Source organism: Vicia villosa, linkage group LG2, assembly GCF_029867415.1.
Source record: "Vicia villosa cultivar HV-30 ecotype Madison, WI linkage group LG2, Vvil1.0, whole genome shotgun sequence".
Taxonomy (NCBI): Eukaryota; Viridiplantae; Streptophyta; class Magnoliopsida; order Fabales; family Fabaceae; genus Vicia; species Vicia villosa.
In genome coordinates this window covers 16,567,382-16,590,900 of record NC_081181.1, presented here as the reverse complement: position 1 = coordinate 16,590,900, position 23,519 = coordinate 16,567,382, and the positions used below count along the sequence as shown (strand labels likewise).

Here is a 23,519-nt window from a genome sequence, read left to right as displayed (position 1 = left end):
CAGAATGTTCCCCATGGTGTAATGAATGTTGTTTTTTCCATGTCTTCGGGTGCCATCTTAATCTGATTATATCCCGAAAAACCATCCATGAAGGAGAAAACCTCAAATCTTGCCGTGCTATCTACCAACATATCAATGTGGGGCAGCGGAAAATCATCTTTCGGACTAGCTTTATTCAAATCTCTATAATCAACACACATGCGAACTTTCCCATCTTTCTTCGGAACTGGCACAATATTGGCAATCCACTGAGGGTATATCGATGTAACAAGGAAACCTGCATTCATCTGCTTCAATACTTCCTCTTTAATTTTCTCGGCCATATCGGGATGACTTCTTCTCAACTTTTGTTTGACAGGAGGGCACTCAGGCTTCAACGGCAAACGATGCTCCACAATATCTGTGTCCAAACCAGGCATATCTTGGTAGGACCAAGCAAAAATATCGACATACTCTTTTAGAAGCTTTACCATCCTCTTCTTAACATCATCACCAAGCAGTGCCCCAATCTTGATTTCTTTCTTATCCTCTTGAGAACCCAAATTGATCACTTCCAATGGCTCTTTATACGGCTGAATGGTACCTTCCTCGTGCTCAAGCAATCGGGAAATCTCGTCAGGAATACATTCTTCACTTTCTCCTTCCGCCTCATACACAAGATATTCAAAGTTGGGAGAGGGTGCAGGGTCATTACTTTCAACGGTTTTATTGATTAATCTGCACATGGGATTATTTTTATTTTAGGAAAAGAAAAAAGAAAGCTATATGCACACAAACAGATATGCAGATTATAACAAATATATATTTTTAAGGTTTTTTGTGTTACCACTTTCCAGAAAAAAGCGAAAAGATAAAAAGCACATATATGCGGAAACAAAATGACTTTTTATTGATGATTTTAATGTTTGAAACAAACAGGAAAGGCCCCAACAACATCACTTTCACCTTGGGCAGAGTGAAAGGATTCTTTTTTTGAAAAACATAAAAACAAATTACTTTGAAACATGAGTACATTCAGGGACATCCACAGTAATCCAATTCTTGATCATCTTTCCATGGGTCACAAAGTTTGGCATCTCTGGCTCTGGCTCATCTCCAATAATGGCATCTACCTCTGGAGGAGTTGGATGCAGGAACCCAGCGCTACGGAATATCTCTTGATAAGGGCGAAAAGCAGATTCTGACTTCACAATCGACTTGCCTGAGAGAGAAAGTCCCAAGCCAGCTCGGTTCTTATTCTCTGGAAGACTCACCATTTGTCCCCATACACCTGAGGGTCCTTTCTGCACAACTTGCTGAGCATCTTTGAAAGACGCGATAGAAGCCTTATTCTTCTTGGATTCATTATCAACAGACAGAGCTTGGAACGCAGTCCCAATGGTAGCTTCATCGGCTTCTATAGCACGAAACGAAGAGAGGTGACTAATCAACAAAGCTCGCTCTCCATTCACGACAACCAACTTTCCGTTCCTCACAAATTTTAACTTCTGGTGGAGAGTAGAAGTAACTGCCCCAGCTTCGTGGATCCACGGGCGTCCCAACAAACAACTATATGCTGGAAAGATGTCCATTACCTGAAAAGTGATCTGAAAAACAAAGGGACCAACCCAAATAGGCAAATCAACCTCCCCAATTACTGACTTCTTTGACCCATCGAAAGCTTTCACCAACACATTACTATATCTCATTGGTGTGCCTCCATAAGATAGCTTAGCAAGAGTTGACTTTGGCATAACATTCAGCGACGAACCAGTATCAATCAATACATTCGACATCGAATCCTCTTTACAACTAACAGAGATGTGTAAAGCCAAATTATGGTTTCTCCCTTCCTCAGGCAAATCTTCATCACTAAAGCTCAAGTTGTTACACGCAGTAATATTACCCACAACCCCATTAAACTGATCCAAGGTCACATCATGGTCCACAAAAGCTTGATCGAGTATCTTCATCAGAGAATCTCTATGGGCAGGAGAACTTGTCAACAATTCCATTATGGAAATCTTGTACGGAGTACGGTGCAACTGATCCACAACCTTGTAATCACTCATCTTAATAAGCTTCAAAATCTCATCCATCTCTTTTCCTGATGAAGACCCCTCATTCACTCTTTTTTCATCACCAATAGTCACGGGTACTTGAACGGGCTTCTTTCGGGCATCCACAACTGTTTGGGGTTGAGTGAAAACTCGTCCACTTCTAGTCATTCCACTGACATCTGCTATATTCTCAACAGAAGATAGGGGCTTAATCACTACTTCTTTTCCACCCTCAAGCATAGTAGCATTGTATCGGTATGGCACGGCTCTGTCAGAACTATAAGGTACAGCTCCAGGCAAACATATCACAAGTGGCTCTACAGCAGCCTTTCCATAATAACCAACCTCTACACATTCTGGAATTTCAAAGTACGGCTCAATCACATTGACATCACCTTCATCTCTGTCTCTAAGAATCTCAATGAGCCCTTGATCCATCATCTCTTGTAAGTCTCTTCTCACAATGTAACATCCTTGAGAGTTGACAGAACAAATTCTACACGCAGCATGATTATGCTCATAATGACTATATTCACACAAAGTGGCGTGCATCTCTACCAACGATCCTCTTATGTGTTCCACACGATAAATCTTATATTTTCCAGGACATCCATACACCATATTCACAGCAGGTGCTTCATGAGAAGGTAGGGGATTATTTTTCACATTAGGACCAACATCACGAAATGACAGCATACCAGAACGAACCAATCTTTGCACTTCAGCTTTTAGAGGCCAACAATCCTCTAAACTATGCCCAGGGGCATTCTGATGAAAAGCACAAGTAGCATCGGCTTTGTACCACCAAGGGAGCTTTTCTGGAACAGGAGGTGGTGACCTTGTCTGAACCAAATTCTTATGAATCAGAGCAGGGTACAATTCTGTGTAAGTCATAGGGATAGGATCATAACTAACTCGAGGATATGAATTTCGTCTTACTGGCTGTTGATTAACAGGAGCCACAGGAGTTGAATTCAAAGGGAGTTACTGACGCCACTTGTTGGGGTTGATAACGAGCTCCTCTTCCAGATCGACTATTCCTTCCATGAGAAACAGCATTAGCATCAGATTCCTTCTTCTTTTGAAAAGATGAACCATACCTTCTTGCATTGCCAGATGAACTTTCACCCTGAACCAAACGCCCTTCTCTCACAGCTTCTTCAAGTCTGACACCCATACCCACCATTTCAGTGAAATCTACAGGAGCACTCGCAATCATCCTTTCATAGTAAAACGAGCCAAGAGTCTTCAAGAAAATCTTAGTCATCTCCTTCTCTTCCATTGGAGGGATCACTTGGGCGGCCACTTCACGCCATCTCTGAGCATATTCCTTAAACGATTCTTTTTCTTTCTGCATCATAGCTCTCAGTTGATCTCGATCAGGAGCCATGTCCACATTATACTTGTATTGCTTGACAAACGCTTCAGCTAGGTCATTGAAAGTGCGGATATGGGTGCTATCAAGGCCCATATACCACTTGGAAGCAGCTCCAGTCAAACTATCTTGGAAATAATGGATCAACAGACGTTGATCATCAGTGTGAGTGGACATCTTTCTTACATACATCACCAGATGTGCCTGAGGACAAGAGTTTCCCTTATACTTCTCAAATTCAGGTAATTTGAACTTAGCAGGTACTTTCACATTAGGAACAAGACAAAGATCATGCACATTCTTTCCAAACAACTCTTTCCCACGAAGGGCTTTCATCTCTTTCTGCAATTCTTCAAACTGATCTTGGAATCCATCCATTCTATCATAGATGCCAACACTCTCACTTGGTGCATCGTTATGATAAATGGGTTCGGGAACAAAAGGACCAGTGTGCACAACAGGACGTGTATTGACCATGATAGGAGTCATGGGACGAGTCATTTCAGGAGCAGACAAATAGCCTTCAGGCATGCCCCAAGGATACCCTTTGGGCATGAGTTGTTGAGTAGCAGCAGCAGTCGGATTCACAGGAATTGTCGTAGAAACCATCTCAGAAATCATCGTAGCCTGACCTTGCGGTTGACCTTGAGCTTGAGCATTGAAAGGAGGAGGAACCTGATTCTGATTCTGGTTTTGAGCAGCCATCAAAGTCTCAACGAGAGCGGTGAGACGCTCCACTCCTGACCTCAAAGTAACAACTTCTTCACGTAGCTCTCTGTTCTCTTGCTCAAGTCCTTCCATCTTCTTTTTGCAGTTAGCTCGGGTGTTATACCGGTGAGACAGCTTGATTCTGTAGGAAGAACACTGAATAAGACCTCTTGGAATACTCTCGAAAGCAAGAGCAAAAATGCATCATGATGCATGAAATGCAATTCAAATGGTTTATATTTTTATTAATTTCCAAGGAACTTTAAGATATTAATTGTAAACATCACAAAGATACAATATTCAAAATATAACTGAAAATACTCTCTTTTTATTAATCACGAAAAGGATTACAAAAGTTCGAAGTACAAAGCTTCAAAGAATCCTAAACACTAAAAGAGAGATAACAGAGAAAGCTAAAAACTATGGGTCCAAAGGCGCCACTCCTGATGAAGAACCAACTCCCCTCTGCAACTTCCTACGAAGCTTCTCTAACTCATCTTCATAAAAAGCCTTCATGTGAGTCTTCTCGACCATTATCTTGTCAACAACTGCCTTCCATGAAACCGAATCTTCTTGACCAACAGGAACTATCGGAACACTAGTAGCAAGTAAATCCCTTTGTTGTCTCTTTCTCTTCTCACCATGTTGTTGAAGTAGCACTTTCTGACGACGAATCTGATCATCCTTTTCCATCAACCAACCATCTTGAAGATAAAGCATATCATCCTTCTCTTTCAACTGTTTCTTCAACTCTTCCTTCTCAATCTCTGAAGCATGAAACTTTTTCTCCCAAGTATCCCTTTCCAACTTCATCCTAGCCATGAGCTCTCGGTACTCCTCCCTATTCTCGATGGGAATAGTGGAAGAAGATGGTGGAGCAACAGGTAAAGAGGGCTCCTCGAGTAAATAAGGCATCTGAAGAGCATGAGCTCTAGCTTGAACCCAATCAGTGTATTCCTTGAGGGTAATGCTTTGTTTCTTTCCCAAATCTCTCTTCCTATCAATATGGTGCCAAGCACGCACAAACCGATTCCTCATATCCGTATCTCCATTATGATAAAAAATTCCTGACACACGAATACCAGCAGGTCGCTCCTTCATGGGGTAGCCAAATTGACGCCTTGCAAGAATAGGGTTGTAGGTGATTCCTCCTTGTATGCCAAGAAGAGGTACATTGGAGAACTCCCCACAACTATCAATAATCTCACCAGTGTCATAAGCAGGATTGTACCAATTAATGTTACCATTAGTGAGAGGCATAATCTTTTGAGACCATCGAAGACCATCAGGATTGTTCAAGAAACTCCTAGTTTGAGGTAAGTGCGAAATAAACCACTTATAGAGCAAAGGAGTGCAACAGTTGATAAGTCCACCTTTCTTATCAACCCTATGGTGAATGGAATGATAAGTATCCCCAAGCAAAGTAGGCACAGGATTTCCAATCATGAATATCCGAATAACATTAACATCGACAAAGTTGTCAATATTAGGAAAGAGTATCAAACCATAGATAAGCAAAGCCAATAAAATCTCAAAAGCGATCATACTTCCCTTACTAGCCAACATAGAAGCCTTCCCAATCAAAAACTTAGAAGTCAACCCCCAAATTCCTCCTTTCTTGGTTATGTTTGCTTTTACATCTGATATTTTCAAGCGAAGAACTTCCGCTATTTCATCCACCTCAAGATCCTTCTCTAGACCACTAAATGGTATATCATTCGTAACCGGCAAACCAATCCAATACGAATACTCCTCCAAAGTGGGCATAAGCTGATAATCAGGAAATGTGAAACAATGATACATCGGGTCATAAAATTGCACAAGAGTCTCAAGAATCCCTTTCTCCACTTTGGTATTCAACATAGATATCAATTTTCCGTATCGGTTTCTGAAATTGTCAAGATTAGGAACCAAAGACACTAACTCTTTCAACTCTTTCTCACCAAGATTCCTGAAAGTGTACTTCTTAATACTCCTCTTTTGATCCATGGTACCTGTGATGTTTACAAAGAAAGAGTCTTAAGTTCCTTGAAAACCATTTGTAAAGAATGTCTTTCATGAATGCATGAATGTATGGTTTATGCATCAATCACAAACAAGAGCACACAAGATCACACAATTAAGGTTCAAAGGTCCGACGTCACAAGCATGGAGTCATAGGTTAAGAACCACCCACAAAGGTATGTACTAGGGAATTTTGTACCTGCCGATCGGGTTCTACAAAGGTTCCCAGAGTTTTCAATCTTCTATCGGATACTACCGGCACGCACAATTGCTCATGGGCGCCAATAATATGCCTAAAAAGACCTCGTCTGAGCGTAGCATCGCATGACAACAAGCTCAAATTGGTACTTGACCTTGTTTCTGCGCTACATCCTAAAAAGGCTTAGATGGGTTAAAAAGGTTCTAGGCCATTCAGCTTCTACGGACACTCACTATTAAAAGTAATAGCGTTCCTACGATAGCTCGTAACAACATCTACTACCTTCCATGAGGCCTCCACTGATTGGGGTTCCACCATATGATGCTCATGTTAAGGATCGCTCCTGACATGCAACTATTGGTCATACCACCTCCTATCTCAAGTTACTCACCAAAGTCCGGGTTAGGACTTTGTCTCATCACAGAGGAACCACCGAGCACCAAAAAGAAAAAAAAAAAAAAACAAACAAAGCACACAGCAATAATATATACAAACAAAAACACACAGATAAACAAAAATAGGCTTAACACACTTAAAATTTCTTTCCCCAGTGAAGTCGCCATTTTTCTGTAGCGGGGAAAATCTGAGATCTGAGCCATAAATTGACTCGACTCAATATTTCAGTGAAAGTCGCCACCGCGCTTTATTGTTTCCAAAGGAAATGGGAAAAGAACGAAAAAACCCAAAGTTTGTTTTTAAAAACAAAAAGAGATCTTAGGTACGGGTGTTGATTATACAAGGGGAAGGTTTTAAGCACCCCTCATATCTGTGGTACTCCACAGGAACCTTTTGAAAATCTGTGTTTTATAAAAGATATCATGTGCAAAAGAAACAGTTTGTTTGAATTTTAAAATAAGCTCGGCAAGACTATGTCTTGTGCCTACATACCTCCTCGGTGCAATGGAGAAGTCAGAGCTAATGTAGTTCCGCTTTTAAAAGGGAAAAAAACGTTTTAAAAGGAATAAGCACCTTTACCATCGTCGGGGCGAATACTCAGCCATTGATTTTAAACATGAGAACGAACGAATTCTTTGCGTCACTAATGAGAGAAGGGCGCCAACTCGGATAAAAATCGACAAGTATGCCACTAGCTCTCTCACGTGGAAAAGATTTCGTCGTGTCAATCAATATTAAAATCGTGGGGCATCGCAACTAATGACAATGATTAATTGTGCTTACTTTTTGAAAGAAAATGCCAACAGAGGCTAAATATAGTTTTTAAAGAAGATTTTAAAAAGGATTTCAAACATAAGAAGTTTTTTAGAAAAAGAGAGGAGACTTTGAAAATTTAAGAAGTGGGAGGAGATGAAGAGGCTATCCTAGTGCGAGAAAATAAAAGTTTAGGGAAAAACGATCTGACCAAAATAAGAAGTCGACACTTGACACATTGAGTCAAGGAAGAATTCCCATCCTTTGGACTACCCACACAAAACCAAAATTACCACTTAGGGACCAAAATGAACTTGCAAATCTTCAAAGAATCACATAAGTTTCTGACAGAAATCGGACAGAGTAACGGTTGCAAATGGGCGAAATCCTTATCTTAGTGCTTTGGAATTAACCTTCAAAGACTTTTCGAGGAGATACCTACACACATCACAACAGCAATCCAACCAGACAAAATAACAAGCAAGATAACAGTCAAATAATGATACACAGTCCATTGGTCCTTAAGTGTTTTTTAGGTTTCATGTTGATTATTAGTGTTTTAGCATAAAAGTAAAGTATGGTCCAAGTGGACAAAAGAAAAATAGCGGAAGCATAAACATACGTCCAAATGGACAAAATAAAAATAGCAGAAAGTAAATATGATGATATGATAAATATAAGAGCGGTAAATATAAAGGACAATATAATTAAATGCGGAAATTAAAATTAGTTGTTAGTTGTTATGTTATCAAAGTTAGTAAATAAAGATTAATAATGGAGGAAGGATGAATTCGGATTTAAATCAACCACATACAACTTCCTTTTCATTTTTAATCTTTTATCGATTCGGGACAAAGAAAAAAAGAAGGATAGATGAAGAAGAAAGAACAAAAATAAAATAAGAAACTAAAATATAAAAAGAAAACACAAGGTAAAAAACAAAAAAAAATAATAAGACATATAATGATAATGGAGGAAGGATGAATTCGGACTCAAGTCAACCACATACGACTTCCTCTCATTTTGCTCTTTGATCGATTCGGGACAAAGAAAGAAAATGAAAGATAGATGAAGAAAAAGAGCAAAAATAACATAATAAGCTAATAATAAAAACAAGGTATAAAATAGTGAGACATATTTTTTGTGAATTCTTTTCATAATTTTTGAAATAAAAACAAAATTAATATAAATTTCTAAAGTTAGAAACTAATTAAAATGAAAATAGTAATATAAAATAAAGCAGAATAAATTCCAGCCATCTGATTTAGTCAATTGACTAATTTTATGTAGGATCTAGGATCCAGAACTAAGGTGCATAAAAAAAAAAAAAAGAAAAACAAATGTGTAGAGAATCTCATTTCCGATCATCTTCTCAGATGAGGACAAGTGGCTCCGATAGCCACTTGTCACCCACACAATAGCGGCGCAGATCACTAGGCAAAGGGGAAAAGAAAATTTTAAAAAAAAGCTGTTGGCAGGATGTTTCACGTGGAAGATAGTGAGCCAAACAAACATCATCACCATAATTATTATTACTATTAATGATAGCATTCATTTTCTTTCTCATTTCATGATCCAAGAAATAAAAACAAATAAAATTTCATTAAAGCAAGAGGAGAAAGAAACAGAAATAGGAAGCACTCAAGCAATTTGCGGTGGAGAAGATGAAGACTCACGGCGGAATAGATGAAGACTCACGGCGGCTCACATAAGATCACAGCGGCCGGAGCTTCTCCGGCGCGATGGCCGGAGGTAAAAAAACCCAGAAACGTAAATTTTTTTTTACATCGTTCTGTTCGGTTTCCTCTTTTGATTTCAAATGTAAAACTAATTTTACAGGATTGTTAATGAAAAGCTTGTAGATCTACAACAGAAATTTGAAAGCTATAAATTCAAAATGTAGCACTATCAGTGCAAGAGTCACGAAAATAAAGAGGAATTCGGGTTCAGAAGATGGAGAACAACCTTTTAGTGTCAAGAACTTAAAGAACGACAGAGGTTATGGATTCCGGTGCGGTGGTTTTGTGTTTCCGGCGGTGGTTTTGTGTTTCCGACGGTGGTTTCCGGTCAGGTGAGTTTTTGTGATTTTTTTTTTGAGTTTGTTCTGAAAAGTTCTGAGCCAAAAGGTCCCTTGTGTCAGTCTCAATCAATGCTTTTATAGAGTCAGAATTCTTGGGTTTATGCTGAGTTTCCTCTCCTGGGTTTTTTTTGATTTGAAATCGGTTCCTCTTATCTTGCTAAGGCCCATACGAAAATCTCTTCTTCAATCCCCAGTTTTTTATTTGCAATGTTTTTTTTTTGCAGTTTCTGAAAAGAGCATTGGGCTCAAATTGTGACAAACTTGGATCGGGAAGTTGTGGAAGTCCAATTTGGCTCTGCAACCTAAATCCGAAAATCATCAAGTTATTCCAATTTTATTTTTTTGCACTCGTGTTGCTTGGATGCTGGATGGGCCTGGATTTGTACTTTGGTGTATGAATGATTTTTGTTGAAATTATTAATTCTTCATTTTTCTCATTTTTTCATATGATGATGAGATGTGAATTTTTCTTGAAGGAGGAGGTGAACCCGATGCCAAACCATGAAGCTTAGAAGAAAATGGTAGACTTGTGAAGTTGAAAACCAAGAGTTTTGCCATGAATTTGTTCTTTGAATCTTAGACCATAGGAAATCTCAAATTATGCTTCTTGTAGGATAAGAAACTTTGTAATTTGGTATAGGAACCTTGAATCCATCTTGTATTTTTGAAGCTTTAACTTGAAGAAAATTGGATTCTTTGAATGGAATGAGGACTCTTGTTTTGAACCTTGTAATCCTTGAAGTATTTTGGAGTTGAAACTTGTATGTTGAAAGACATTGAATCGAAACCCTTACATTTTGAATGTAAACTTTGAATTCAAATCATGAATTAGATTGGTAGAGTTTCCTTACAATCTTCAAAGTATGGTAAAGAATATTGACCTCGCTTCAAGCAACAAAATAATTCTCTTTTCGTTTGATTTTGAATTTGTGAATCTCATTGAAAGAATATGAATGTCTTTAAATTTTCAAGCGACTTATGATTGAAGAAATCCATTCCAAACAACCCACTTTGCATACCTTTCTCAAACCTCAATTAGAAACATCACCTGAACTTCTTGATCCTCTAACTCCATCTGATAAAGAAACAAAAGTAAACAAGACATATTTTTTTCGAATTTTGATTAATGGTTAGTGAAACATAATAGAAATAAATAATAAAGAACGAACAAATAGGTGCTTGGTGATTCCCCTGAAGGTGAGCTAGAAAAGAAATAGGCACTAGAGAACCTCATAAATGATCTTGATGTGATTTAAGCAGAACTTTGAGATGCGGGATCTTAGGGTCAAAAATTGGGGTATGACACTTTGGTATGATTGATCATACCTGTATTGAAAACTTGATTAAACCTCGAGTCCGAACTTGGATAATCAAAGGCATGTGTGCCATAAACCCTGTCAAATGGTACACCCCCTTCTCGAATTGCATTCTTAAGCTCGGGCCTAAGAATAAATTAACATTTTTGTAACTAATTAGTTTTCTTATAAATTAAATGAAGAAACTTAACTGTTGAGATCGAAAAAAGATGTAGTGAAATGTTGATCTAGCAAATAATTTGTTGTTGCAAAATAATATTTTGACAGATATAAAATTTAGGGTTTATAGTTATTTTGCCCTCTGCCATATGGGACGAATCTAAAAAACAACCCTGTAAAAAAAAGATTTTGTCTTTGTAATTTCAAGATTCTTTCATTTTGACCCCTCAATAGATAAAGTCAACAAAAAAGTGACTTGGCACTACTGTGTTGGCTTTTTTTTATTCATTTTTATTTCATTTTTAATGACGTGGTCCCAAAAAGAGTTGAACCATGATCCTCTTAGGACAAGAACCTTACATCCTTAAACTCTACCACTAGGTTGCATGTTTCTGCTTGAAATATATCATCCCCAAATATATTTATAACATAGTTTGGCATTAAATCTTACTTTTGGGTTAACTTAAACTTTGGTTTTGGCCAAAATAAATTTAATTAGTTTATAATATATAATTATGAAAAAAAATTCACTAACGTGAAAGTAAAAATTAAAAAATAATTGATATTAAACTGAAAGTAATAATCATTTAAAATTAACTATTGAAAATAAATAAATGTATTTAAAATAAAAATGATTATAATATTATTGAACAAAATAAATTATTTTAGAATTTTTAAACTGAAATTTATAAATATTAAACTGAAATTAGCATTTTTAATAAGTTTAACTAAAATTTAATAAATTTTTTAGTGTTTTTAACTAAAATTAATAAATATTAAACGGAAATATTTTAACTTAAAATAACAAAAATTAAAATTTAATTTGGTAACAAATTAAAATACGTAAAATTTAATTTTAATTTTATTATTTTGGTGTTAATAATTAAAATTGAAAGCTTAAAATGCATAAATAAATTACATTTTAAATTATATATATATATATATATATATATATATATATATATATATATATATATATATATATATATATATATATATATATATATATATATATATATATATATATATATATATATATATATATATATATATATATATATATATATATATATATATTTAATTTAAATTAAATATATTTATGTATATATTTTTTTACTTTCAATTTATTATTAATGAAATCTAGAAACATATTTTTCATATTTAGTACTTTCAAATTTTGTTTTATTTAATGTGTTTAATACTTTCAATTTTATTTATATTTTCATTTTATTATTATTTTCAGTTTTTAAATAATAAATATTAAAATAATATTTGTTTAATTTTTAATTTCAATTTAATTATAGGGTCATGCTAACATGTGCCCTAAGGGCACATGTTAAAAATATTATAATTAGAAAAAGTTAAATATAATTAAATGCAATAAAGTCATATTTAAAATTTCGATACATTAAATGCACGCGTTCCAAAAAAAAATTCTATAAATATCTCATTAACGTGTGCCCTTGGGGCACATGTTAGCTTTTCCCTTAATTATATTATACTATGTAAAATAAAGTTTTAATTTAGAATTTAATGATAACTATGTACTATAAGTTGGACAGTTAAGAACTTACCAACTAGCTAAGAAGACTTTATCTTGAATCAAAGACAATAAGGGTCCTAACGAAACACCATCAGAATCACGAGCAAAGAATCTAGCAACAGGAGCCATACTATAAAGTCTACGAAACGATCCAAGCTTTTCTTCATCTAGAAGAACAAAACATTTCAATATAGAATTAGATGCAAGAAGAGCAAGGATCCGATCCAACATTTTGGGAGCATCTAAATTAGTACATGTGAGATGAGACGCTATCTCGTCAGCGGAGAGTTGAGCATCTCTACCGGCTTTTAGCAACACATCAAAAACACCAAGCTCGGTTGCAGATTGAAGTGCCATTGGTAGCACAGTAGAGCTGCATAGTTGTATTGCATGTGAGAAACTTTCTTCATCTTCTAAGTCTTGTTCTGCTTCTGATTTTCTCTCGTTGTTCTCATTCAAATCTATTCCATTGGAAAGGTTTGACATCTCTGAATATGAGAAATGAAATAACCTCGAAAATTGTATTTAATGATGTTCTAAATCCACAACTTGTCCTTTTTTTTATACACATTTTCCATTTGAACTTTTTTTAATAGCAACTAAAAATTTACAAATAGTACAGAAGGAATAAAGATCATGAGAGTGCACAAAAGAATAAAACAAAGCAAAAATCAAAACCGGAAACAACTAAATAATGAACCTACGAACACTGTGTTTAACAATATTCTGAACTTTTCCTATGCGTTAGGTGATGGTGACTTGTAATAAGTTCTAAAGCCACAACATGTCATCCCCACTAATTTTTACTTATTTTTTATTCAATGTTTTCCACTTGATTTTTGTTTATAGCAAGTAAAAGTTTACAAACCGTACAAGAAAGTACAAAGAGCAACGCCAAACAAGAAGGTACAAAGAGCAATGCAAAACAAATAACAAGTCGACCAAACAAACTATCTGATTTTTTCATAAACATTGAATACAATAAATTAACAAATGGGGTGTGTTAGCTATTATCGAACACCAAACCTGCTCATGGGTTGCTTAAAGATCAAATAGTTTGAAAGAACTCTGTCTCATGTGTCTTGATAGTTGATCCTAAAAGATGCTTACCTTTTCAAGGCTTCTGCTTTAATATATTTGGATTGCGCTAAGTAATAGAAACAATGCCAAACATGGTGCATTAATCTTCAATCCAGCTTTCATATTTCTCATTGATGTCATTGGATATGATAGGAACTTTGTTAGATTCAAAAACAAAAGAGTGACTAAGAAATTCATCATAAATCAAGTCATGTCTCAAATTAGCATCACTAGTAAGATATCTAGATTATCTACTTCTTGTTTGTCATGTCCACATTTGATATTCCTTTCCATCCAACTAAGGCTCCTTCAATTAAGGAAGTTATTTGGACTTCTTATAACTTATCTTGGGCCAATGGGTGTCATACTTCCATCTCTTTTTTATCCCACATATATAGTGTACTCTAAATGTATATTTGGCGTCCTGAGGTCTGGTAAAACTTGTCTGGACCATAAAATCTTTCAAGCATAAGTTCTTGTCACCTCAAGGTGGTGAGGGAAATCACTAGTAGCGGCAATTAGGGAAAACAAGCCGTCATAGCGAAAATGTTCATCTTTGTAGAGGAACTATGTCGCCAAAATCACTAGTAGCGGCAATTAGGGAAAACAAGCCGTCATAGCGAAAATGTTCATCTTTGTAGAGGAACTATGTCGCCAGAATGAGACATTACAAGATGATGTGTGTGATCTATAACAACAACAAGCACAACCAACATGAGAGGAAAAGGAATACCATGTAGATCCATAATCTTTGGCAACATAGATTTGGGAATTCCAGGTACCAAACAATTTCAAATCGCCTTTTTTTGGTAACACTCAATGGCAAAAGTAATCCTTAAGATCACATCCTTGCTATGAACACAAGGACGACCATTATTGGTGTGACCGACTCTCTCAAATGAAAATTAATGGCCAGAACGTTGAAGGAAGAAACCATCCACTAGTATATGAGCCTCCTAAGATTTTTCATAACCAACTACAAAGATCCGACGAGGAAATTGATCAACTTATTCTCAGCCAACAAACACAAGTAGGTCTCCTCTATATGTAGGGATATTTCGAGCCACTACGAGAGTACTTGTCTCACTTCAATGAAGAAACTTTTAAGGTCACCCACCCAATTCAATAGATTTTCGTACAGGCTTTCTAGAATAGACTCAAGCCAAGACACTTCAACGAGTCTTTGGCACAGAAGAACGTGTCTTCAATGGAGGAGATCATGGCACGAGCAGAATGTTACAAAAATGGAGGAAAGTAACATAGATAAAAGAAGAAGGGACGCAAAAGAGCAAGGAGTTTGGAATTTTGATGTAGCCGCTAGCGAAGGCATCAAAATGTAATAGTGATTTGTAAAAGAGCAGTTTTCAAGCTCGCACGGTAACCTTTAGAACTCTAAAACTCATTGAACATGGGGAGAGAGAGGACACTGCAAGATGTCTACCTCACCAAAATCATCCTCGAGCCCATGCGCATAAAGGAGACTCCATAGGTAACTATCCGAATAAATGGTGCAAGTATCACAAGATACAGGGCCCCTATACTAATGATTGTCACAATTTAAAGCGTGATATTTAGAAACTATTCTAAGGAAGTCTCCTGCAAAGGTATGTCTAGAGAAACACTAGGAGTTTGGATACTTGTACTTTGCCACAAAGAGAAGAAAAATGAAGAACTCCCCATCCTCAAAGAGGTTGGAGTAATGAGGAAGGTCACGAGCCAGACCAATCGCACCACACTTTGAACATGATTGTTGAAGGGTTCACTGTATGAGTTTGTGGAATAAAAATTTATATGCTTGATTCAAGTTAGGTGAAAAGAATAATCTCAAAGTACCTTTAAAAACATGAAAAATTGAGTTTTCAAGTGTTTGATTTGAATCAATCAAATACACACTCAATTTGATTCGAATCAAATCCAACATAGGTGAATAAAAGTTTTCAAAACCACTTGATTCGAAACATATTTTACACATGATTCAAATCATGCAATTTTTTGTCACCTCTGCCCAATTTAATTCGAATCACACTTTACACGTGATTCAAATCACACAGTTTTTTAGCATTTTTCTAAGGGCCTGGGGGATTTTATTGAATCAGACAGTGTACCTGATTCAAATCAACTAAAAAATGTGTCAAAAATTAGAATTTTTATTATTTCATGCACTTGCTCACTTGATTCATTACATGCATTACTCTTGACTCGAATCAAACCAACTTTTACAACTCATTTTCGTGCTTAAAATCAACCACATATAAAACCTTTTGTTAACACTTTTTCGTAAGTGAAATTTCATATTCGGTTGTGATTTTCAGTGGAACCAACTCTCTCACTTTGAAAAGTTCAAAGTTCTTGCAGTTGAATCTATTCCTTCTTCAACCTCGGTTTTTGTTTCTTATCTTGTTCATGAGAGATCTAAGAAATTTTATCTAACCTCTAAAATGTTAGATAAATCATTATATATTCCCAAGGTTTTTATTTAGTATTTATTGTCCGCCACTAGTTTTCCCAATTTTATATGGTGATTTGAAGAATAGTAGTTTTAACGTGTGTTTGGAAATAATGTCCCTTACCGTAGCCGCGTGTATACATCCTTTCAACTGTGATCTTTCGAAGATATTATTTCATGCTTTTACAAAATGTGTGGTATTTTCGTGATTTTTTTAGAATTTGTGCGTGTTTAGCAACAATACCAATTATCGCACCGCTTGTTCACATCAACTACCTAACTAAGATTATAACATGCCTATTAACTCCCTTAATTGCCCTTTAGCTTATTTTAATTTGCACTAAATAATACTCATTTACGTAATTTGCTAAATCAAACTTCACTTTGAATCAATCATATGTCACCATTAATCCAAGTGGCGCCCTTTTCTCATTTTTGCTATCGGTTCTTTCATAACAACATATTAACTATTGTGTAATAATATTGTTTGATTTATGGCTTTACACGGTAGACAAAACCAAACACAATTTCAATATTTCCCTCTCATTCTCTTATTTACATTTATTCGGCTTCCTCCTTCACTCTCCACACTAAGCTTCCGAATTTTTCATTGAAGCTCCTCTGCTCACCACAGGTAACACAACAATGTTTCTCCCTTCTCTCTTCTACATCATGTTTTGTTCTTCATATTCGATTTTTGGTCAAGTTTTGCTGGTTGATGTTTCGATTCTCTACGTGACATTTGTGTTGTTCATGCTGATTGTCATTTCTATTTTGGTTATTGAGAGTTTATTTTCCCAAATCTGTAAAGTTTTGATGTTTCGATTTCAATTTAAATATAATACTGTATACTATGTGAAATAACGTTTTAATTTGGAATTTAATGATAACTATGTACTATAAGTTGCACAGTTAAGAACTTACCAACTAGCTAAGAAGACTTTATCCTGAATCAAAGACAATAAGGGCCCTAACGAAACACCATCAGAATCACGAGCGAAGAATCTAGCAACAGGAGCCATACTATAAAGTCTACGAAACGATCCAAGCTTTTCTTCATCTTGAAGAACAAAACATTTCAATATAGAATTAGATGCAAGAAGAGCAAGGATCCGATCCAACATTTTGGGAGCATCTAGATTAGTACATGAGAGACGAGACGCTATCTCGTCAGCGGAGAGTTGAGCATCGTTACCAGCTTTTAGCAACACGTCGAGAACACCAAGCTCGGTTGCAGATTGAAGAGCCATTGGTAGCACAGTAGAACTGCATAGTTGTATTGCATGTGAGAAACTTTCTTCATCTTCTAAGTCTTGTTCTGCTTCTGATTTTCTCTCTTTGTTCTCATTCAAATCTATTTCATTGGAAATGTTTGACATCTCTGAACATGAGAAATGAAATAACCTACGTAAACTGTATTTAATGATGTTCTAAATCCACAACTTGTCCTTTTTTTTATTCACATTTGCCAAATAGTACAGAAGGAATAAAGATCATGAGAGTGCACAAAAGAATAAAACAAAGCAAAAATCAAAACCGGAACAACAACAACAACTAAAATAACCTACGAACACTGTGTTCAACAATACTCTGAACTTTTCCTATGCATTCGGTGATGATGGTGACTTGTAATAAGTTCTAAAGCCACAACTTGTCATCCCTATAATTTTTACTTATTTTTTATTCAATGTTTTCCACTTGATTCTTGTTTATAGCAAATAAAAGTTTACAAACCGTACAAGAAAGTACAAAGAGCAACGCCAAACAAGAAGGTACAAAGAGCAATGCAAAACAAATAACAAGTCGACCAAACAAACTATCTGATTTTTTCATAAACATTGAATACAATAAATTAACAAATGGGGTGTGTTAGCTATTATCGAACACCAAACCTCCTCATGGGTTGCTTAAAGATCAAATAGTTTGAAAGAACTCTATCTCATGTGTCTTGATCCTAAAATATGCTTATCTTTTCAAGGCTTCTGCTTTTATATATTTGGATTGGGCTAAGGCTATTTTGTCTATTTATATTCGTAATAGAAACACGGCCAAACATGGTGCATTAATCTTCAATCCAGCTTTCATATTTCTCATTGATGTCATTTGATATGATAGGAACTTTGTTAGATTCAAAAACAAAAGAGTGACTAAGAAATTCATCACAAATCAAATCACATCTCAAATTTCTTAGATTATTGACTTGATTATTGATTTCTATGAGCCTTTACCTTGGAACTCATATTTCTTAGCGGAATTCTCTGTTGTGCTCAAAACCATTGAAATAGCCCCTCATTTTTATTGGCAGCATCTTTGGATTGAATCATACTCGCTATGGTGGCCAATCCTTTTGTGTAGCTTCCCATGTTCCTTGGAATATTAAGCTTAGAAGGGAGGCTTGTAAATTTCATACTTCCATCTCTTTTTTATCCCACATATATAGTGTACTCTAAATTTGTATATTTGGCGCCCTGAGGTCTGGCAAAACTTGTCTGGCCGTAAAATCTTTCAAGCATAAGTTCTTGTCACCTCAAGCTGGTGAGGGCAATCACTAGCAGCGGCAATTAGAGCAAACAAGCCGTCATAGTGGAAATGTTCATCTTTGTAGAGGAACTATGTCGTCAGAATGAGACATTACAAGATGATGTGTGTGATCTATAACAACAAGAAGCACAACCAATATGAGAGGAAGAGGAATATCACATAGATTCTATAGGAAGTCCAAAAGAGCTTTAAGAAAACCTTATTGGATGAAAGATTATGGGTTTTAGTTAAATAGTAGTTTTTATTTTAACGTATGTTTACCCTTAAGTGGCTTTGGCCCATTTAGTTTCATTTCTCTTCAAGTGGCTTAGGCCCATTAAGTTTGCTGGTATTTATATTGTAATGGTGAGACAGATTATGATATGAAAAATCTGAGTTTTATTTATTTTCTTAGTTTTAAATTTAATGTCTCATGGTGAAACCCTAATAGGGCAGTAGCCGCTGAACCTAACCCCCATCATTGGTGCTTTCATCACCTTCCTCAATGCCTCCTAAGAAAGATACCTCTAACCCTACCGACCTTGATGCCTCTATTCAACACACAAACTTACGGCTGGATGATCTCATTCTAGCTAACCGCAACTTCGAATCCGCCATGGAACAAGATAACCACAACCTTGCACGCCAGATCGGAGAGCTTGATAGCAGCGTGACGGAAAGGCTGCAGAATGGGTTCGCGGAACTCAGCAAACAAATGGCACAGCAGCTCAGCCAACAGTTTGCTGCCATGGCAAACACTACCTCACCCAGCAGATCTGCTACACCAGGTATTGCTAGTTCCCTCCTCCAACCACCCAGCTCTGAAAATGTTGTCATTAGCACTTCATTTCCATTGTTGCACATTCCCTTACCCACCAGCCAAGCTCAAAATCGTGGCAGTCCATCCAACTCACAACTTTCCATTCCACACCCACAACCACAACCTTCCATTCCCCAAACACAACCCACCGTTCCCTCAAGCGGTCCTGTTTTTACTACCTACACACCAGTTTCCCTTCAACCCACAAATTCCTATCCCAATCATACAATTTCATTTCAAACCCCATTTTCCCAACCCTTTCACACAGCCCCGTTTTCTTCACCTTTTACCCAACAAAACCAGCTTTTTCCCCAATTTTTACACCAACCTCCACATACACAGCATACAATACGTAATCCTAAAATTGAATTGGGAATTTTTGACGGCACGGATGCGTTGGAGTGGTTATTCCAATCGGAACAATTTTTTGGCTTTTACAACATCCCTATTAAAAATCGATTACCTATGGCTGCTTTTTATATGAAGGGAGAAGCTCTTAGTTGGTATAAATGGATGTTCCAAAGTCAACAATTAACAGATTGGAATTCGTTCGCAAGAGCCCTAGAATTAAGATTTGGGCCTTCTACTTATGAAAATCATCAAGCCCAACTATTCAAACTGCGTCAGCATGGGTCAGTGGCTGAGTATCAAACGAATTTTGAGCGAATAGGCAATCGCGTGCTAGGTTTGCCACCAGAAGCAATGCTGAATTGTTTTATTTCTGGTTTAATTCCGGAAATTAGAAATGAAATTGCTATTCATCAACCATACTCCATCTCCCAAGCAGTGGGCCTTGCAAAGCTAATAGAATCCAAACTTAAAGATTCCAAACCTAAGTTCATCAAACACTCTTCCCATTTCCCACCTGCCCCATACAATTCCACAAACAGCAATACCAAACCTGCCAATACATCTTCCTTCAGTTCCAATAACCCTCAATCACACGCAAAAAACCCCCTCTCAACTCCCAACCCACAACCGAATTCACCCACCCCAAACCGTTTTCCAATACGCCGAATTACAGCTGCTCAAAGGGAAGAACGTCGAGCCAAAGGCTTATGTTTCAATTGTGATGATAAATTTATTCCTGGCCATCGTTGTAGTACAGGAAAGTTTCTTCTCCTAATGGTGGATGAAGACATAATTGATGATGAAGATGGAACTGTGGACGTGAGCGAACTACCTAACGAAGTTCCGAATCCTGAAGAGACTTATTTCCAATTATCCCCCCAAGCAGTTAGTGGACAATTACCTAACGAAGTTCCGAATCCTGAAGAGACTTATTTCCAATTATCCCCCCAAGCAGTTAGTGGACAATTTTCGCCTAAAACTTTGAAATTCAAGGGCATTCTGGATGGTTTAAACGTCACAGTCTTAATTGACACAGGTAGCACACACAATATTCTCCAGCCACGCATTGCACAACACCTCAAAATTCCTACTAAACCCATCCCAAATTTTTCAGTCATGGTTGGCAATGGCTCTCAACTAAATTGTTCAGGATTATACCCACAAGTCCCCATCACTTTACAAAACCACTTGTTTTTCATTCCCTTCTATTTGCTCCTAATTGAAGGGGATGATGTCGTGTTAGGTATGGAATGGTTACGAACCTTGGGTCCTCTACTCGCTGATTTCTCCATTCCTAAAATCTCTTTCACTCATAATGACAAAGAAGTTACTATTACAGGAGACCCTAAAACTGGCGCAACTCAGTCTACCTACAACCAAATTTGTCACCTTGTCCAAACTGACTCCATTGCCTCTATACATCTGTTACTATACCAGCCAGCCACCACGACCCCCAACCAGTCCAATGACACTACTCTTGACCAAATAGCTTCACTCTTACCAACTTTACCAAAGGACATAAAAGAAGTTTTACACTCACACTCCTCCATTTTCCAAACACCTAAAGGCCTTCCCCCATCACGCCCCCATGACCACCACATTCCCCTTGTCCCAAACTCTGCCCCGGTTAATGTTAAACCGTACCGCTATCCCCATTCCCAAAAAGAAGCCATGACAAAAATCATTCATGATATGTTACAGGAAGGGATAATAAAACCTAGCAATAGCCCTTACTCTTCACCTGTGTTACTAGTGCGAAAATAAGATGGATCTTGGCGTTTTTGTGTGGATTATCGCGCACTTAATGCAATCACAATCCGTGACCGTTTCCCTATCCCAACAATCGATGAACTCTTTGATGAGTTAGGTTCAGAGTCTTTGTTTACAAAGATTGACCTCCGGTCACGCTACCACCAAATTCGGGTAACACCAGAAGACACTCACAAGACAGCATTCAGGACTTTTGACGGGCACTATGAGTTTTCGGTAATGCCCTTCGGGTTAACTAATGCTCCTAGTTCTTTTCAATCGGCCATGAATGACCTGCTCAGACCTTACTTAAGACGGTTGGTTTTAGTTTTTTTTGATGACATACTTATTTATAGTTCTTGTTTATCGGATCACATCCGTCACTTACACTTGATATTAGGGTTGCTTTCTACTAATCAGTTTTTTGCAAAATTAACAAAATGTGTTTTTGCTGTTTCTACTGTTGATTACTTAGGTCATATTATCTCTAAAGATGGTGTAACCCCTGATCCTTCCAAGATTCAAGCAATTTTAGATTGGCCTAGGCCTCGTTCTCTCACGACACTAAGGGTTTTTTAGGACTCACCGGCTTTTATCGACGATTTGTTCGTCACTACGCCACACTCGCCGCTCCTCTCACCGATCTTTTAAGATTCACTAAGTTTAGATGGAGTACATCAGCAGAGTTTGCTTTTACAATGCTTAAAAATAAAATGACAGCAACCCCTGTTCTCGCTCTTCCTGATTTCACCAAGACTTTTGTCCTTGAGACCGATGCTTCTGCAGTGGCCGTTGGAGCTGTTCTCTCCCAGGCTGGTCACCCCCTTGCCTTCTTCAGCAAAAAGATGTGCCCTCGCATGCAAGCTTCATCCGTCTATGTTCGGGAAATGTATGCAATCACAGAATCTGTCAAAAAGTGGAGACAATATTTAATAGGGAGACACTTTCACATTTTTACAGATCAGAAAAGTTTGAAGAACCTCTTAGTCCAGACTATACAAACCCCAGAACAACAAAAATGGACATCAAAGTTACAAGGTTTTAGTTTTGACATCTTTTACAAACCTGGTAAAAACAATCAAGTCGCTGATCCACTGAGCCGCCAACATACAGAGGACGATGTCATCCTTTTCACTCTTTCTTCCCCAATACCTTCAATCTTACAAGAACTCAAACAACACTACAAAGACAAAGAGGACACACATTTAATGGACAAATACATATCGGATCCCACATTGCAGCAATTTTTCAAAATTCAAGATGGGATTCTATACTACAAAGACCGGATATACATACCAAATGATTCTTCTTTCAGACAGTCACTTCTGAAGGAGTATCACGCCACCCCAAATGCAGGCCACTCAGGTGTTCATCCAACATATGCAAGGCTTTCCGCATCCTTCAATTGGCCAGGCTTATACAGGGACGTCAAAACATTTGTTCAGTGTTGCTCTATATGCCAAAGAAGTAAGTACCTTCCAAAAAAGAAACAGGGCTTATTACAACCTCTACCGATTCCTAATCAAGTATGGGAAGAATTGACAATGGATTTCATTACTCATTTACCTTCTTCGTTCGGTCATACAGTCATCTGGGTCATCTGTGACCGTTTGTCCAAATATGTGCACTTCCTCGCGCTACCGACACACTTCTCTGCTCCAGACCTTGCAACTAGGTTCTCCTCTGAGATATGTCGCCTCCATGGGATCCCCAAATCGATTATCTCAGATAGAGACCCTCTGTTCCTCAGTGCCTTTTGGAAGGAACTATTCCGTCTCCAAGGTACCACCCTGAAACACATTACTGCTTATCATCCCGAAACGGATGGCCAGACGGAAGTCGTGTGTCGCCCTCGGTTTTTTACTACCTCTCGTGTGAGAGATATGAACTGACTCTTCTTTTGTTTGTGAATTTGGAAAATCAGAGAGTCGCCACCGAATTTTATTTTATCCAATTAAGGAAAGGTTTATAAAAGAAACAG

General features: G+C 37.1%; 3 protein-coding genes and 1 long non-coding RNA gene across 4 annotated transcripts; 1 reads left to right on the top strand and 3 right to left on the bottom strand.

Moving 5' to 3' along the window:
* Nucleotides 1–984: 984 nt before the first annotated feature.
* Nucleotides 985–5,074, bottom strand: LOC131654208 (uncharacterized). The gene is made up of 2 exons (XM_058924635.1): nt 3,028–5,074; nt 985–2,981 (listed from the first exon to the last, which is right to left on the bottom strand). The coding sequence occupies exons 1-2, from the start codon at nt 4,213–4,215 to the stop codon at nt 993–995; spliced, it is 3,177 nt and encodes a 1,058-aa protein (XP_058780618.1). The 5' UTR covers nt 4,216–5,074; the 3' UTR covers nt 985–992.
* Nucleotides 5,075–8,850: 3,776 nt separating this feature from the next.
* LOC131649388 (uncharacterized) lies at nt 8,851–9,549 on the top strand. The gene is made up of 2 exons (XR_009298207.1): nt 8,851–9,226; nt 9,314–9,549. It is a non-coding gene; the product is annotated as an uncharacterized LOC131649388 (long non-coding RNA).
* Nucleotides 9,550–12,599: 3,050 nt separating this feature from the next.
* Nucleotides 12,600–13,058, bottom strand: LOC131648637 (cathecol O-methyltransferase 1-like). Its single transcript, XM_058918378.1, has one exon. It carries the CDS (start codon nt 13,056–13,058, stop codon nt 12,600–12,602), a length of 459 nt encoding a protein of 152 aa, XP_058774361.1.
* Nucleotides 13,059–17,018: 3,960 nt separating this feature from the next.
* LOC131648636 (esculetin O-methyltransferase-like) lies at nt 17,019–17,477 on the bottom strand. The gene has a single exon (XM_058918377.1). The coding sequence runs from the start codon at nt 17,475–17,477 to the stop codon at nt 17,019–17,021; it is 459 nt and encodes a 152-aa protein (XP_058774360.1).
* Nucleotides 17,478–23,519: the final 6,042 nt, after the last annotated feature.

Excerpts from the sequence above, each read along its gene's own strand:
- LOC131654208 (XM_058924635.1), bottom strand. The coding sequence starts at position 4,215 with ATGGAAGGACTTGAGCAAGAGAACAGAGAGCTACGTGAAGAAGTTGTT. Across the intron at positions 2,982-3,027 it reads AACCCCAACAAGTGGCGTCA|CCAGTAAGACGAAATTCATA; the intron begins GTAACTCCCTTT and ends GTTAATCAACAG.
- LOC131648637 (XM_058918378.1), bottom strand. The coding sequence starts at position 13,058 with ATGTCAAACCTTTCCAATGGAATAGATTTGAATGAGAACAACGAGAGA.
- LOC131648636 (XM_058918377.1), bottom strand. The coding sequence starts at position 17,477 with ATGTCAAACATTTCCAATGAAATAGATTTGAATGAGAACAAAGAGAGA.